Here is a 14,242-nt window from a genome sequence, read left to right as displayed (position 1 = left end):
GCGTCGTAGGCCCGCTCCGCCTCTCCGCACCCCAGCTGCCGGCACACGACGCCTGCGCCACGCAGGTCCCACGCGTCGTCCAGGACGCGGCCCCACGCGCCGTCCAGGGACACCTCCACGCGGCCATCACAGCGGCTCTGCCCGTCCCTCAGCCGCAGGGCGTCGGGGAGACCTGGGAGGGACGGGGGGAGGGGCCGGCAGGGTGTCAGGCGCCGGGACCTGGGCCCCGAGAGGGGAGAGGGGGCCCCCGCCTCCCCCACAGCCCCGTCGTCCACTCCCAGCCCGCTCTGCCCAGCGCTCCTGCCCACCCACCTGAGCAGACCGCTGTGGCGGCGTTTCCCGGGTCACAGGCGGGGGCCCCCAGCGTGCCCACTGGGCAATTCCACAAATAGGGCTCTGTCCCCACACAGTGAAACACGTCAGGCCAGATGGGAGCGTCCCCGTCCCCAAAGTGGCCTTCTCGAGGTGTGGCCACCGCGCTGCCACAGTTGAGCTGGTGGCAGAGGACGGTGGCGTCTGCTAGGTCCCAGTGGGCGGCACAGAGGGGCGCCCAGGCGCCCTGAACCTGGAGCTCCACTCGCCCCTCACAGCTGCTGCTGCCGTTGACCAGCCGGAACCCTGCGGGGGAGGGGGTGTCGGCACTGCTCCCTGGCTGGCAGGCCGGGTCCTTAACCACGAGCTCGGGCAAACAGCGCCCACTCTCAGGCTGAGAGCAAGAAACAGCTTTGCCCCGTGAGGCGGCTGTAAATAGTGGGCAGGGCACACCAGAATACACCTGTCCACCACCAGTTGTGATCACCAGTTGTGATTACACTGGGGAAAACAGGCAACGTCAGATTTCCAGTACTCAGCAAGGTAAGCGAAAGCAGGGAACACTGATAAAAAATGAAGTTGAGGGATGCTGCCTCCATGCCAGCAGGACGGGACACTAAGGCAGAATGTGCTGGTCTGCAGAGTGGCCGCTTCCCCTGAGCAGCCAACACCCGAGGGAGCAGCAGGGCACCGGGGCCCCACTGCCCCGTGTCTGCATACACTGGCGCCTGGATCTCAGCATGAGCCTGAACGGTCACCCACACCCTGTAACTGGGAAGGAAAGCCTGAGATAGGGCAAAGGAGCAAGCTGCGAACTCCGTCTCTCCCCTAAACAATGGTTAGGTAGCCTGATAAAACTGTCTTAACCAGCTTTCTAGAAATTCTAGTATCTAATCAGAAAATTACAACTGAGAAACACTTGATGAAGCAAGAAGTTGGCAAATTTGCCTCTGGCAGGCAAGAAATAAATACTAAGGCAAAGTTGAAAATTGGCCTGCCTCAGCCTTGAAGGTGTGATCCAACAAAGAGCTAACCTGGAAAGACCAAAAGTTATGAGCTTCGTTTGTTTATTTTTGGCTACAAGCATTTAAGAAAATCTCTGTTAAATTGCTATCTCACCACTGAGATAAAGAAAAAAGGACCTCAGTGGTCACACACGACAAAGAATAGAGCCTTTACCAAAAGGGCTTAGAGAAGACACTAAGCAAACAACTGTAACCCCACAACACTTAGCAAAAGACCTGGGGTGGGGAGAGGGTCTGGTTTTCAGAGCTGTCATTTTTAATACTTTAAACATGTCCAGTTTTCAACAAAAAGAAGTAAGATATATGCAAAGTATCAAGGAAGTATGGCACGTTCACAGGAAAAAAAAAAATAGAAACTGTCCCTGAGGGAACTATGTCATGAGACCTACTCGACGAAGACTTTAAATACACTGTCTTGAATATGCTCGAAGACCCGAAGGGAGCGGGCAGTGATGTCTCCTCACTTAGAGAACTCCCATAAAGAGATACAAATTATTTAGAAAGGAACCAAAGGGAATTTCTGGAGCTTAAAAGTGAAATAACTGAACTGAAAGATTCACTTGAGGGGTCAAGAGAAGATTTAAGCAGGCAAAAGAAAGAAACAATAAACAAGACCAGCCCACTGAGATTATCCAGTCTGGGGAGCAGAAAGAAAGAAGAACGAAAGAAAATGACTAGATCCTAAAAAACCTGTAGGGTAGCAGCAAGCGTACCAATGTACAAATAAAATGAGTACTAGGAAGAGAGGAGAAAGAAAGAGGCAGAGAAAATATCTGAAGAAATAATGATAAAAATCTCTCCACGCGTGATGAAAAACATGAACCAACACATCCAAGAAGCTCAACAGACTCCAAGCAGACTATATCCCAAAAGATGCATACCGAAATACATTCTCATCAAACTGTCGCACCCCAAATACAGAGTCCTGAGAACAGCAAAAGAGAAGTGACTTGCCACGTAAAAGGGCCCTCGACAATTTTAACAGTTGATTTCTTATCAGAAACCATGGAAACCATGAGACAGAGGGATGACATACTTAAAGTGCTGAGAGAAAAGTTGTTACCGCAAAACCTACATCCAGCTTAGCTATTCTTCAAGAATGAAAGAAAAAAGAAAGCAGAGCTGAGGGGATTCATTGCTGTCCTAGAAGAAGCGCTAAAGGGAGTAAGTACTTCAGGCTGACATAAAAAAACACTCGACAGTAAGTCAAGGCCGTACTATTAAATAGAGAACACTGTTGAAAGTGATTACGTAGGAAAACACGAAGCCAACATTATTGTATTGGGGGGTTAATACTCCTCTATTTTTCCTATATGTTTTAAATGATAAATGCAAAAAACATTAATTATAAATCTATGATAATGGAACACAATGTGTAAAGATATAACTTATGACAATAAATGTATAGGAGCAGGGATTATACATACTATTAAAGCTAAGTTGGTTTTAACTCAAACTAGAGTTTTAAAAATTTAAGATGTTATTATTGCCAGGTTAACCACTAGGTAAAAATCTTTAAAATGTATCCCCCCCACCAAAAAAAAATGATAAGGGAGTCAAAATGGTAGACTACAAAAGTCAGTTAAACACACAGAAAAGGGCAGTATTAGAAGAACTGAGAAACAAACAAACAAAAAATGCATAACATATAGAAAACAAGTACCTAAATGACAGAAGAAAATATTTCCTTATCGGTATTATTTTAAATGTAAGGGGATTAAACTCTCTAATTAAAAGGCAGAGAAAGGTAGAATGGATTTTTAAAAAAACGTTGTCCAACGATATGCTATCCTGAATGAACCACTTTGGATCAAAAGACAGAACAGGTCTACAGTGAAAGGCTGAAAAGCCTAGCCATGCAAACATTGACCAAAAGGGAACTGGAGTAGCTATGTTAATATTAGAATAAATTGACTTAAAAAAAAGAAAAAAATGGACTTTATGTTTGAAAAAGTTACGAGACAAAGATTATATACTGATTAAAGGGCTAATCCACCAAGAAGATGCAATTATAAATATATGCATCTAATAACAGCCACAAAAATTGACAGAATTGAAGGCAGAAATGAATTATTTAAAAATTATAATTAGAGCCATTAATATCTCATTTTTACTAATTATTAATAATGAATAATACACATAGGTCAATTGGAAAATAAAGAACTAAAACAACTAAACCTCAAGACATACAGAACACGATGCTCCCCAACAGCAGCCGGGTATACCTTCTTTCCAAAAGTTCATGGAACATCCACCAGGACGGACCATATTTGGGGCTACAAATCAAGTCTGAGGAAATATGAAAAGATTGAAATCATAAAAATATCATCTTTGACTACAGTGGAATGAAGCTAGAAATCAATAACAACAACAACAACAACAAACTGGAAAATTCACAAATACAACACTCTCATAAACAACCACTGGGTCAAAGAAGAAATCACAAGGAAAACTGAAAATACTTTGAGATGAATGGAAATGAAAAACAAGATATCAAAACTTCAACAGATTGAAGCAAAAGAAGTGTTCAGAGGAAAACAGAGTGGCAAACGAGGGATGCTGCCTCCACGCCAGCAGGACGTGACTATCAGAATAATGACAACAAAAGTTTATTCTTTGAAAAAGTCGACAAAATTCTCAATTTAGCTAGATTGGCCAAAGGGGAAAAAAAGAAAAAAAAAAACAAAAAACAGAGACGACTCAAATGACTAAAATCAGAAAAGAAAGTGGAGGCATTACTACCAAAGTTACAAAAAGGAACATAAGTGAACACTGCGAACACGCACCCCAACACATTAGATAATTTACATGAAATGGGCGAATTTCTAGAAACACTCGAAGTACTACAAATGACTCGGTAAGAAATAGAAAATATGAAGAGGCTTTAAAAAAGTAAAGAGAATGAATCAGCAAACAAAAATCTCTGAACAAAAAGAAGCCCCATACCAGATCGCTTCAGTTCACTAACGGAACAAAGAGAAAACCAAACATGAACATCTCAGTTGATGCAGAAAAAGCATTTGACAAAATTCAAGACTCTCATGATGAAAACACTGAACTAGGAAAAGAAAGGAACATTCATCAACATGATAAAGGGCATTTATGAAAAACCCACAGCTAACACGCTCCATGGTGAAAAACTGAAGCTTCCCGCGGAGGCAGGAGGAAGACAGGCACGTCCGCTGTCACCACCACTGTCCCACACTGCCAGGGATGTCTGGCCACAGCAGTCAGGCTAGACAGAGACATTGGAGGCCTCCGGACGGGAACGGAGGAGGGAAGCCTGTCTGCACTCATAGAGACGTGGTCCCTAGAAAATCCTTCCGGACCACAAAGAACGATTAAAGCAAATAAGCCCAGCAAAGTAAAGGGTTCAAGATCAGTACAGTCAGCTGTGTCTCTCACTCTGGCACTGAGCAGTCTTCGAGGAAGTTAAGAGAACAATCAGGGAGAACTTACTTTCCCCTGAGCACCGCAGCCCGGCGTCCTGGCCGTGTCCACACTGGTGCCCAGGCCCCCGCGGGCACTGGTACAGCAGGGACTCGTTGCCCGCACAGCGGAAGGCCTCCGTCCACACGGGCCCAGAGCCCGGGCCGAAGTGGGCACCCCGGGGCCTGGACACGGCGGAGCCGCAGTGCAGCTCCCGGCACACCACGTGGGCCGTGGCCTGGTCCAGGTCGGCGTCGCAGACGGAGCCCCAGGTCAGGCCGCGCCTCACCTCCAGACGCCCAGCACAGGGGTGCTCGCCGTCCACCAGCCGGGCCTCGGTGTGTCCTGGGGGAGGAGGCGCCTCAGAGGCAGGCCTCTGGGGAAGTGGCCGCCTGCTCCACCCCACAGGGAGGAGGCTGCAGGAGGACCAGGACCACCCAGCCTGGCCCTGAGGGGCCCGAAGGGAGCGCCAGGGTTCCTGGGGCCTGCGGGCCGGAAGGGCTCCCCCCGCTGCGCCCCCCGCCTTCGGCCGCCCTCGCCCTTGGCATCTCACTCAAATTCTGAGAGCAAATGCACAATCCCAATCCCACCCGCTGAGCCAAGAGAGCAGACGCTGGAGAGAGCCACCTCCCTGCGTGACTACGGACGGGGTGGGGGTGCGGGCAGAGTTCTGGGGATGCTCCAAGTTGCTCTCCTTCCCCGGGCAGGGATGCCAACCGATGGGCAGGGGGCGGGCACACTCGTCTGCCTCTCTTCTAGGCAGTGGACCTCCCATTAGAACCCCTCCCAGCTGTGAAACGGTGCTCCCCTCAGAGGCCCGGGGCTGGCGTCCCTACCTGAACACACAACCTGGGCTTCCGTCAGAAAGTTGCATTGGTACCAAATGTTCACGTCGAGCTTGCAGTTGAAGATGCTGGACTCTGTGCCCTGGCAGGTCACGATCTTAGGGCTCCGGTCTCCAGGGTCCTGGATGTTGTGGGGTCTGGATGCCTGGAGTGCCTCGCCACACCCCAGACTCCTGCACAAGACACTGGTCTCCTTCGCCTGCAAGCCACACACCTGGACAAGGCTATCTGACAGATGGAACTGTGGGGTCCCGGCACAGGGGCTGCCTCCTGCTTCCAGCCTGACCGTGGCCAGACTCCCACCTGCAGGAAGCACAGAGGCCGGCCCTCCTTACCTGAGCTCCATCTCCCCCTGGACTGGGGCATATCCCCCTCCGCAGGCAGTGGCTGGGGACCGGAGAGAGGGGTTGGCCTTTGTCTGGGCGGAGCTGGCGGCCTGTCCAGCCAAGGACCTTCCTCCCTCCAAGGACCACTGAGGAGGGGCGGGGCGAGCAGAGTGTCCTGTGCCCTGGGCGACGGCCGGAGTGCACAGCCAGACGAGCTCCGAGGCATGGGGAGGCCTCGCGGGGCAGAGGGCCAGGGCCACAGGCCTGAGCCCATGGGAGAGGGAGGCCGGGACCCTTCACTGCAGAAGGTTGCGTGGTCACCACTGGGCCTCACGCCAGACCCAGAAAGGGCTGCCCTGGGCGTGCGACCTGCAGCTGGGGACGCACAGGTGTTCCTCGCGTGTGCCATCCCCGCCTTCGGAGGGGACACGGCTGTTCGCACGGGGTCCTCGCAGTGTGGGTCTGAGGGGCTCCGCCGGAGCTGCTCGCGGTTGCGGGGTGGATGGGGACAGGGCTGGGCCTCACCTGAGCACTGCACGACGCCATAGCACTCACACGCGCAGCCCCGCACCGGGCCCCACGGCCCCAGGGCGCAGTCCCACAGCGAGGCCTCGGTGCCCGCGCATCGCAAGCCCTGCAGCAGCAGCAGCTGGGTCTCCTCGTACCACACGGCGTACTTGGGCGCGAAGCGGGCGGTGCCGCAGCCGAGCTGCCTGCAGACGACGGCCGCCTCGTCCAGGCCCCAGTTGTCCCCGCACACGGTGCCCTGCCGCCCGGCGCGCCGCACCTGCACCAGGCCCTCGCAGTGGTTCCAGCCCTTCAGCAGAGCCACGGAGTCTGCCGCCTGGCCTTCGGAGCAAACACAGCGGCCGCCCGTGCCAAGCTGAGCTCCGGAATGTTTCGTCCAGAATTTTCAAAATTAGAAATCTAATTTTCGCCTTCCATCCCAATTTGTACCCTTAATTTCAATTTCCTCACTTTTTCTCACACGTCACTGACGGTGTTGATGACGGCCATAAAGTCAAAAGTTGACAAAAACGAAAGTCTAAGGACCGTTTTCTGTGGAATCTCCAGCTACGGGCTCAGCCTCCCACACACATACGTGTGGGTCCCCTCGCTTTGCCTGCGAAAGGCTGAGGCTCCCAGGATGCACACCCCTGAGCTATGTCATCCCCTCCCCTCTGCACCCGGGATGCCGAAGGCCTGCAGACAGCAGCACTCACCTAGAGGGAGGGTCCAGCAGGCCAGGAGGAGGGGCCACAGCCTTGGAGGGGACAATGCCATTCCTGGTCCCCTTCGCTGCTGCAGCCACTCCAGGCATAGGCACACGGGCAAGTGTGTTCTACCCAGTTTGGGAGGTGGCTTCCAGCTCAGTGGGAAGCTGTTCTGAGGAGGAAGCCTGTGAGCCCCACCCATCTCCCCAGCAGTACCGGAGCTGTCAATCAGAGCCGTCCTCTGCCCTGTGGGGGACGAGCTCCCCTGCCGGGCCTGAGCCCAGACAGCGCCAGCAGCTGAGGCTGGGCTTCCTGCAGAGCAGGTGCCCAGTGCAGACCCAGGTGGGAGACTGACAAAGGAGGGCCAGCCTCAGAGCCAGGAGCCAGGGCTCCAGGGGAGACACGCTTTTCTCTGCCTCACACAAAAACTGAGTTGAAGAACAAGGATCGAGCCCAGCTCCTCTGCTCCATGAACAGACACAGTAGTTTGGTCAAAACCCATAAAAACATGCCTGATCTGTAGCCGGCACTCATAAAAGGTGCACACACCTCTCTGTGAGCATGGTGTCCTTGAAAAGCAGCCTGTAAACAGGAGAGGAATAAATGAGGGAAGATACGTAGGATGGGATGCGAGGCAGCCATTTAAAACGACGTCAACTGCATGTTTCAGGGGGAACGGGAAGCAGGATGTGCACCCGAGGCATTACTGTACCTCATGCTTGTATCTGCGTCTGTGCAAAAAAACGTTCTCCGTGGATGTAAAGCAAGATGCTGAAGTATTCACTTCTGAGTGATTGAATAGCATTTTTTAATTTTTCTTGGGTCTATGAGTTTTTAAATTTACAAGAGTGTGTATTGTTGTGTAAGCAGAATAACATTTCTAAGGTTACTTCCCAAAAGATATGCCAGAGATCATTTTAAGAGAAGGCAGCTCAGGTCTTCAGACCAGCGTGGATTTCCAGAGAAGGCAGGAGGGCCCCTCCAGCCCCTGCCACACCGCAGCCTGGCAGCGCGCTGAGCCACACCCCCAGCTCAGGCCTCAGGGGCACACAGCCCTGAATGCGTGCGGCCTGGGTGCCCAGGGCAGGCGAGGGGGGCGCTGTGCGGGGAAAGGTGACGGACCCTGCACCCTTCCCAGAGCCCCAACCTTTTCCAACTGCTGGGCTGAGGTCCTTTCTCTGTTACCCCTGTCTTCCAGGTCCCCTGTCCCATGCTCGGACCCCCACCCCACTTCCTGCCAGCTCACTTCTCTCCCTCCTGAGCCTGAGGACACCCACCCCCTGCACACCTTCCCCCATCCCCAGGGACATCCAGCATGCACCCATGAGCCAGGTGGGCCAACTCCTAGGGCCAGAAGGTGGGCCCCATGTGTGCACAGTGGTGCAAGGTGAGCTCAGATGTCCAGGACATCCCTTCTCGTCCTCCAAGGCCCCGTCAGGAGCTGCTCCAGCCACGGCCCCAGAACCTGGACACTTGCCTTCCTCACCCTGCCTCGCCCCAGAGGCTCTGTCCAGCCTCTCTGGACATCAACCTATTTCCCTTGTCAGGGCTTCCTGTGCAAAAGGGACCTTCAGGTTCATCTTCTCCAGCATGGTGGGCCTCGAGACCACGTGCAGCACCTCTGACAGCCCAGAGTGGGCACAGGGGAAGGGCTGGAGGTGGGGGAGGCAGTGCTCAGAGGCCCTGAGGGGAACACTGGGAGGTCGCTGGTAATTGCTGGCACCAATGGGTAGACCTGCAGGTAAGGGACTCAGGATGACTGAACCTGGTCTTCTGCAGGACGCCGACCTGGGAGTGGCAGCTGAGAAAGATCCAGATGCGGACGGGTGCGGTCATCTGCAAACCTGTCCCAGGCCCACACGGGGAAGAGGATGCAGAGTAACATTTCCCATAAAGCGTGTGGCAGAGGTGTGTTAGGGGAAGCCCTGTCGAGGTGGGTGTGGTCAGGGTGTGGTCAGGGGTGTGGTCAAGGGCGTGGTCAGGGGTATGGTGATAATGGAGTTGTGGGGTCATCACTGGGCAGCTGCGAGTTCTGTAAATCTGGCACAACACCTGAGCCAGGTGGGTGGGGTCTGTCTGCCTATGAAAAATGAGGCGGCCGGAGCTAGTTTATGGGTAGCCCCACCCCACACCCCTGGAGAACCTGCGGGCAAGAGGACAGCTGAGGACAGTCCATGCGCACAACAAAGCTGGTGGGGCGGACGGGCCCAAAGCAGAACCTGGGCCCTGGTGGGTGGCTGCGGGGCATTTCTGCGACCCGTTAATGGATGAATGAATGAGTTCCAGGAAGTTTAATGATATCACTTTTAGAAAGGAGGAAGATGAAGGCCCCCAGGGGACCTGGGTTCTCCCACACCCTCTGGTCTCGCTGATGTCCCCTCACGGCCAGCTCATGGCCATCATGTCCTGGGGCCACCATGATCTTTCATGCTAGCCTGAGCTTCGAGGCCTGGGCTGTGAGGACCTCCACCTGCATTTAAGGAGAAAGACGTGTATCGGGACCCTCAGCAACTCCTCAGGGCCACCAGGACTTCTTTGCCCTGCTCTGTCGCCATACCTTGAAGCCAGAGAGCCAGCCAAAAACTGGACAGTGCGAGCGGGGGTGAGACCAAGCTGCTTCCCACACCGTGCCCCCTCTCACCCTGTCTGCTCGGGCCCTGCCGACCAACGGAGCGCGTGGACACAAACACACCGAAATTAAATTCTAGGGCCCTCCCTAAACTCCACATCTGCCCACAAGAAGATTCCAATGTGACGACGACCGCGTTCCCCAACACCCAAGCCTCTGATGGGAGTGAGGGTTACGGACACAGGGACAGGTGGCTCTAGGATCTTTAAATGTAGGCACTGGCCAGAGCAGGGCCTCGGGCGTAGAAGCAGCAGAGTAGCAAAAGCACAATGGACACCACGGCACACAGATGCACACCTGCAGGGCTCAGCGGCAGCCCCTCGTCCTGGTCCTGGTCCTGGTCCTGGTCCTGGTCCTGGTCCTCGTCCTCGTCCTGGTCCTGGTCCTGGTCCTCGTCCTGGTGCTCATCCTCGGGGCCATGCTCGGGCTCCCAGGCGTCGTCATACTCCTCCCCCCTCACCAGGTCCCAGGACACACTGGGCCCCTCATCCTTCTCCCACATGGGGACAGCTCCGATGTCCTCATAAACCCCTTCCGAGGGCAGGTTCCCCAACATTCCAGAACCTGCAAAGGCCACACCAGAACCTCTAGGAGGGCCACTGCCACAGTCTAAGCCCACTGCTGCCAGCCCCCCGCAGGGGCCTCTCCTGCGTGCCAGGACCCCCTAGACCCCAGCCCCTCCTGCCGCAGCTCCCAAAGGAACACGTGCTTCTTGGGCACCCAGTCATGTGCCACTGAGGAGTCATTGCGGGGAAATCTGGGTGGGACCTGGCACACAGAGCAATGACCAGGACAGAGAAGGCCTGCAGTGGGCTGGGGTCTCAGCACACCCCCAGCCTCCCCATCCCCAGGGCCTGTGTCAACCTCACCAGCCCAACCCACCTACCCGTGCAGGACCCTTGGCGGCGACACCACTGTGCTCCCAGGACCAGGGCAACGACGCTCAGGATGGTGCCGAGGACCAGGCAGAAGGTCATGGGCAGGACGCCAGCCTCCGGGGCAGGTAGAGGGGCCAGGGGAGGGGATGGTCCTGCAGAGACAGTGAGAGGCGGGTCTTCCCTATGTGCCAGCAGGGCCTGGGGGATTGTGACCTTGGGCCTGGGCCACCTGAGCCTCTGAGGAGGGGGAGGGGAGGTGGGCCTAGTGCCGCTCCCCCCATAGAGGGTCCCGGGGCTGAGATCGGGAGGGAGGAGACGAGAGGGCAGCTTTATGACCCTGACTGGCTCGCTGCCTGCAGCTGTGACTTGGACACACACACACACACACCCAGTACTCAAGAGGCCACGGGGCACCAGGCCCAAAGCCCCAGACAGCAAGGAAGACACCCTAGAGGTAGCCGAGTGTGGCCTGGGCCTGCTGTCTCCCCCAGGGCTCTACACCCTGCTGGCACAGTGGGAGGGGCAGCAGTGAGCCCCAGAGAAGGGGCGTGTCCAGCACCGCAGCCCCACTGGCCTAAGGACGGGTGACAGGCACAGGAGATCCAAGGGCCCCTCACTGCAGGGCGCCTCTGGGTCAGGGCCAGGAGGAGCACACGTACGCGATGCCGGCGGCCCGGAGGTGGTCTCCCGGTCACCTGCGGGAGAAGGGGCGGGGCCTAAGGGAGAGGCCGAGCGCGAGCAGCCGGGACCCTCAGCGCAGCAGCCCAGCCCACTCGGCCCCCACAGAGGCAGCCCGTGCGCCACCCGGAGGGTCCCGGGCCAGCCTCAGGGCTGGCCTCTGGAACACCGGGTGGGGGATACTGCAGAGGAACCCCAGGTGACCCCTCTGCCGCCCCCGCAGCACTGCCCTTGCTTCCCGCCCACTCACGGGAGCAGACGACGCCCGCGTCCTCCTTGTGCTCGCAGTCTGTCCGTCCCCACGGCTCCGCCGGGCAGGCCCACAGGGACGCCTCACTGCCACCGCACCCCACCTCGTCCAGCCAGCCACACGGGACCCGAGCCTGGGCCAAAGGCCGCCCCCGCCGGAGCGCCCACGGCCCGGCCACAGCCCAGCTGGCGGCACACGACCTCCGCGTCTGCCAGGTCCCAGGAATCGTCACACACGGTGCCCCAGGAGCCGGCGCGCCAGAGCTCCACGCGGCCGGAGCAGCCGTCCTCGCCCCCGCGCACGCGCACGGCGCCCTCCTCTGCAGACACAGGGGCCGGGGTCACCGCGCAGGCGGGGCCGAGGAGCCGGCGGCCAGGCGCGCACAGGTACCTGGGCAGCTGTGGTTGGAGGAGCAGCCGACGGCCTCCCCGGGATCCTGCGGCGTCTTCCCTGACGATCCTGTGGGGTTAAGCGGCGGCAGTCCCAGTGTGAACGCCCCGGGACACTTCAGAATAAAGTTTGTGAAGCCCAAGGGACCCCCAAGCTCCCAGTCATGGGCCAAAGGCCGCCCCTGCAGTGACCTGTCGGGGTGCGAATGCCGCCTCCAGGCCCCCCAGAGACCCCTGGGGCCTCACCTGCACAGGTGATCCAGACCTCCTCCTCACGCGCACAGGAGCGCGGGTGCCACGGGGCCGAGGGGCAGTGCCACAGCGTGGAGTTTCGCAGCCCGCGGCACTCAATGTTGTCTATCCAGGAGGCGCCCACGCCAGTGTGGACAGGCCTGTTCTCCAGCCAGCCCTGCTCCCCACAGCCCAGCTGCTTGCAAACGATGGACAAGGAAGTGTCCTTCAAGGCGTTACTGCACACGGCGCCCCACGTTCCATTGTAGAACACGTCCAGCCACCCAGCACAGTGCTGGGTGCCACCTCGCAGCCTCAAGGCCACTGACTCTGGAAAACAAGCACAGTCAGGCCAGAGAAAGACCTCTGAAAGAGGAGGCCAGTCAACGTGTCTGACCAGGCAAGCCCCTGGCACTGTCCGTGTGTCCCCATAGCAATACCCCACTTCAAGGCTGCAGGTGGCAGTTGATCACAAGTAACCAGAACCAATCCCCAGTTCTTAGCAAGTCTGTAAGCTGATTGTCCAGAAACCCAATCTTGGAAATTATTTGAAATACAGAATGATCTTTTTGCATAAGATCATCAATTTAGCAATGATTGTAAAAAGTAAAAAGGAATTAGCCCCAAGCTCCATGTGCGAACAGAGCATCAGTCCCGGCTGGCCGGCGCCCACGTATTTTCATAACACCCTTGACCTATGTAATTCGAAAGTGGGATATATTAAGTAGACTGGAATATCGACACATAATAGAGAATTAGACAATCCTTTAAAATGACATTACAGAGGTCCGTAATGCATAAAAAATATCTATACCAAGATCAAGAAAGTTGGATATAAATTGTATGTGACAGGGTCATAACTAAAAAATCTTAGAAAAAACGCAGGAAGGAAATACATCTATGACAGATCACAGAAGTGGCCACAAAGACCTCCTGCCTGTCTCCATGTCCCTTGCAATGAGCCAGTTTCCCACCCCCTGAATCGGGACTGGCCTGGAGACTTCGTCCAACTGAGTGAATGAGACAGGAGTGACCCACGCCCATGTCACACCTGGGCCTCTGCTCTTGCCTTGAACCGTGCTGCCAGGCTCAGTCATGACAGAAACAGAGTGTCCCCCACTCCTGCCAACGGCCAGTCCCCAGCAGCAAGGTCCTATCGGTCAGCGAACAGCAGCAGTTGCCTGACGGAGCCCATGGCACAGAGGGAGGACTTCAAGGAAATTAAAAATGCAGTGGCACACCGAGATGTACACCCCAGAATGAAAGACCAGAATTGACAGAAAAGCAATTCGGTGACATGGTAGCACCTGGAGACACTCTCCCAGAGAGCAGGGCCCCAAAAAATGAATGAAAAGGATGGCGAAGTTCCAAAATAATGAACCTCAGTGTTACTTCATAGAAATACAGTGACTTAAACAGGTGCGATCATCTAAGACACAGGCCGGGAAGTTTCCTAAAGTAAGGCTAGGAGCCAAACCAGACACCGCACTGGACGCGCGCCCTGCCTGGAGCGCTGCCTGGACCCCTCACTGGCTCACGCCCCCAGCAAAGGACACCACTCTGCCACTCAAGAATGACCGCACCCAGACAAGAGCCACATGAAGAACATCAGCTATGTATGAGCCAAAAACCAGGAAAAAAAAGTCTTAAAAAGGCTCTGGAACTCTTCTACCAACCCTCTCAAATGCGTATCAAAAGAATTCGACACGGGAAAGCTGGCGCACGGCGTGGGGCGAGCCGGTGAGGAGGGGAGAAAGACCCCAGGGCGCCGGCGCAGGACCACCAGCGATGTGACCCGGAGCGGATGTGACGCCACAGGGAGGGGAAGGCACTTCAGTCGAGCTGCTGCAAAACCAGGCCCGGAGACTGCGACATAGTCCAGTGTGGGGCTGCACCCCGGGAGGGAGCCCCTGGGGACACGAGTGACCCCGTGGGCGCGGTGTGCGCTCGTTACCGGGATAGCGGCATCACCGATATGTCACCGCCCGGGAACAGGACCGACCTGCGCAGAAGACGCCGGCGTCCTCCTTGTGCCC

The 14,242-nt window shown here is 55.8% G+C and overlaps 3 protein-coding genes across 3 annotated transcripts in view; all 3 read right to left on the bottom strand.

The window, feature by feature from the left end:
* LOC105300405 (scavenger receptor cysteine-rich domain-containing protein SCART1-like) overlaps positions 1-7,259 on the bottom strand; it is a 25,659-nt gene extending 18,400 nt beyond the window's left edge. The window contains exons 1-6 of the mRNA XM_011372610.2: positions 7,161-7,259; positions 6,463-6,786; positions 5,603-5,914; positions 4,797-5,111; positions 313-618; positions 3-172 (exon numbers count right to left, since the gene is read on the bottom strand). Coding sequence (XP_011370912.1) covers positions 3-172; positions 313-618; positions 4,797-5,111; positions 5,603-5,914; positions 6,463-6,786; positions 7,161-7,221 — 1,488 coding nt within the window. The 5' untranslated portion in view covers positions 7,222-7,259. The remainder of the gene's footprint in view (positions 1-2; positions 173-312; positions 619-4,796; positions 5,112-5,602; positions 5,915-6,462; positions 6,787-7,160) is intronic.
* Positions 7,260-8,847: 1,588 nt separating this feature from the next.
* LOC111747115 (protein BFR2-like) lies at positions 8,848-11,670 on the bottom strand. Its single transcript, XM_023538067.1, has 4 exons — positions 11,587-11,670; positions 10,667-10,810; positions 10,078-10,344; positions 8,848-9,621 (listed from the first exon to the last, which is right to left on the bottom strand). The coding sequence occupies exons 2-4, from the start codon at positions 10,755-10,757 to the stop codon at positions 9,551-9,553; spliced, it is 429 nt and encodes a 142-aa protein (XP_023393835.1). The 5' UTR covers positions 10,758-10,810; positions 11,587-11,670; the 3' UTR covers positions 8,848-9,550.
* Positions 11,670-14,242, bottom strand: part of LOC105300404 (scavenger receptor cysteine-rich domain-containing protein SCART1-like) — a 5,146-nt gene continuing 2,573 nt past the window's right edge. The window contains exons 3-5 of the mRNA XM_023538049.1: positions 12,222-12,536; positions 11,977-12,045; positions 11,670-11,905 (exon numbers count right to left, since the gene is read on the bottom strand). Coding sequence (XP_023393817.1) covers positions 11,670-11,905; positions 11,977-12,045; positions 12,222-12,536 — 620 coding nt within the window. The remainder of the gene's footprint in view (positions 11,906-11,976; positions 12,046-12,221; positions 12,537-14,242) is intronic.

The sequence above is a fragment of the Pteropus vampyrus genome, unplaced genomic scaffold (genome assembly GCF_000151845.1).
Source record: "Pteropus vampyrus isolate Shadow unplaced genomic scaffold, Pvam_2.0 Scaffold211, whole genome shotgun sequence".
NCBI lineage: Eukaryota > Metazoa > Chordata > Mammalia > Chiroptera > Pteropodidae > Pteropus > Pteropus vampyrus.
The sequence above is the reverse complement of the archived record's forward strand: the minus strand, read 5'-3'. Positions and strand labels throughout refer to the sequence as shown.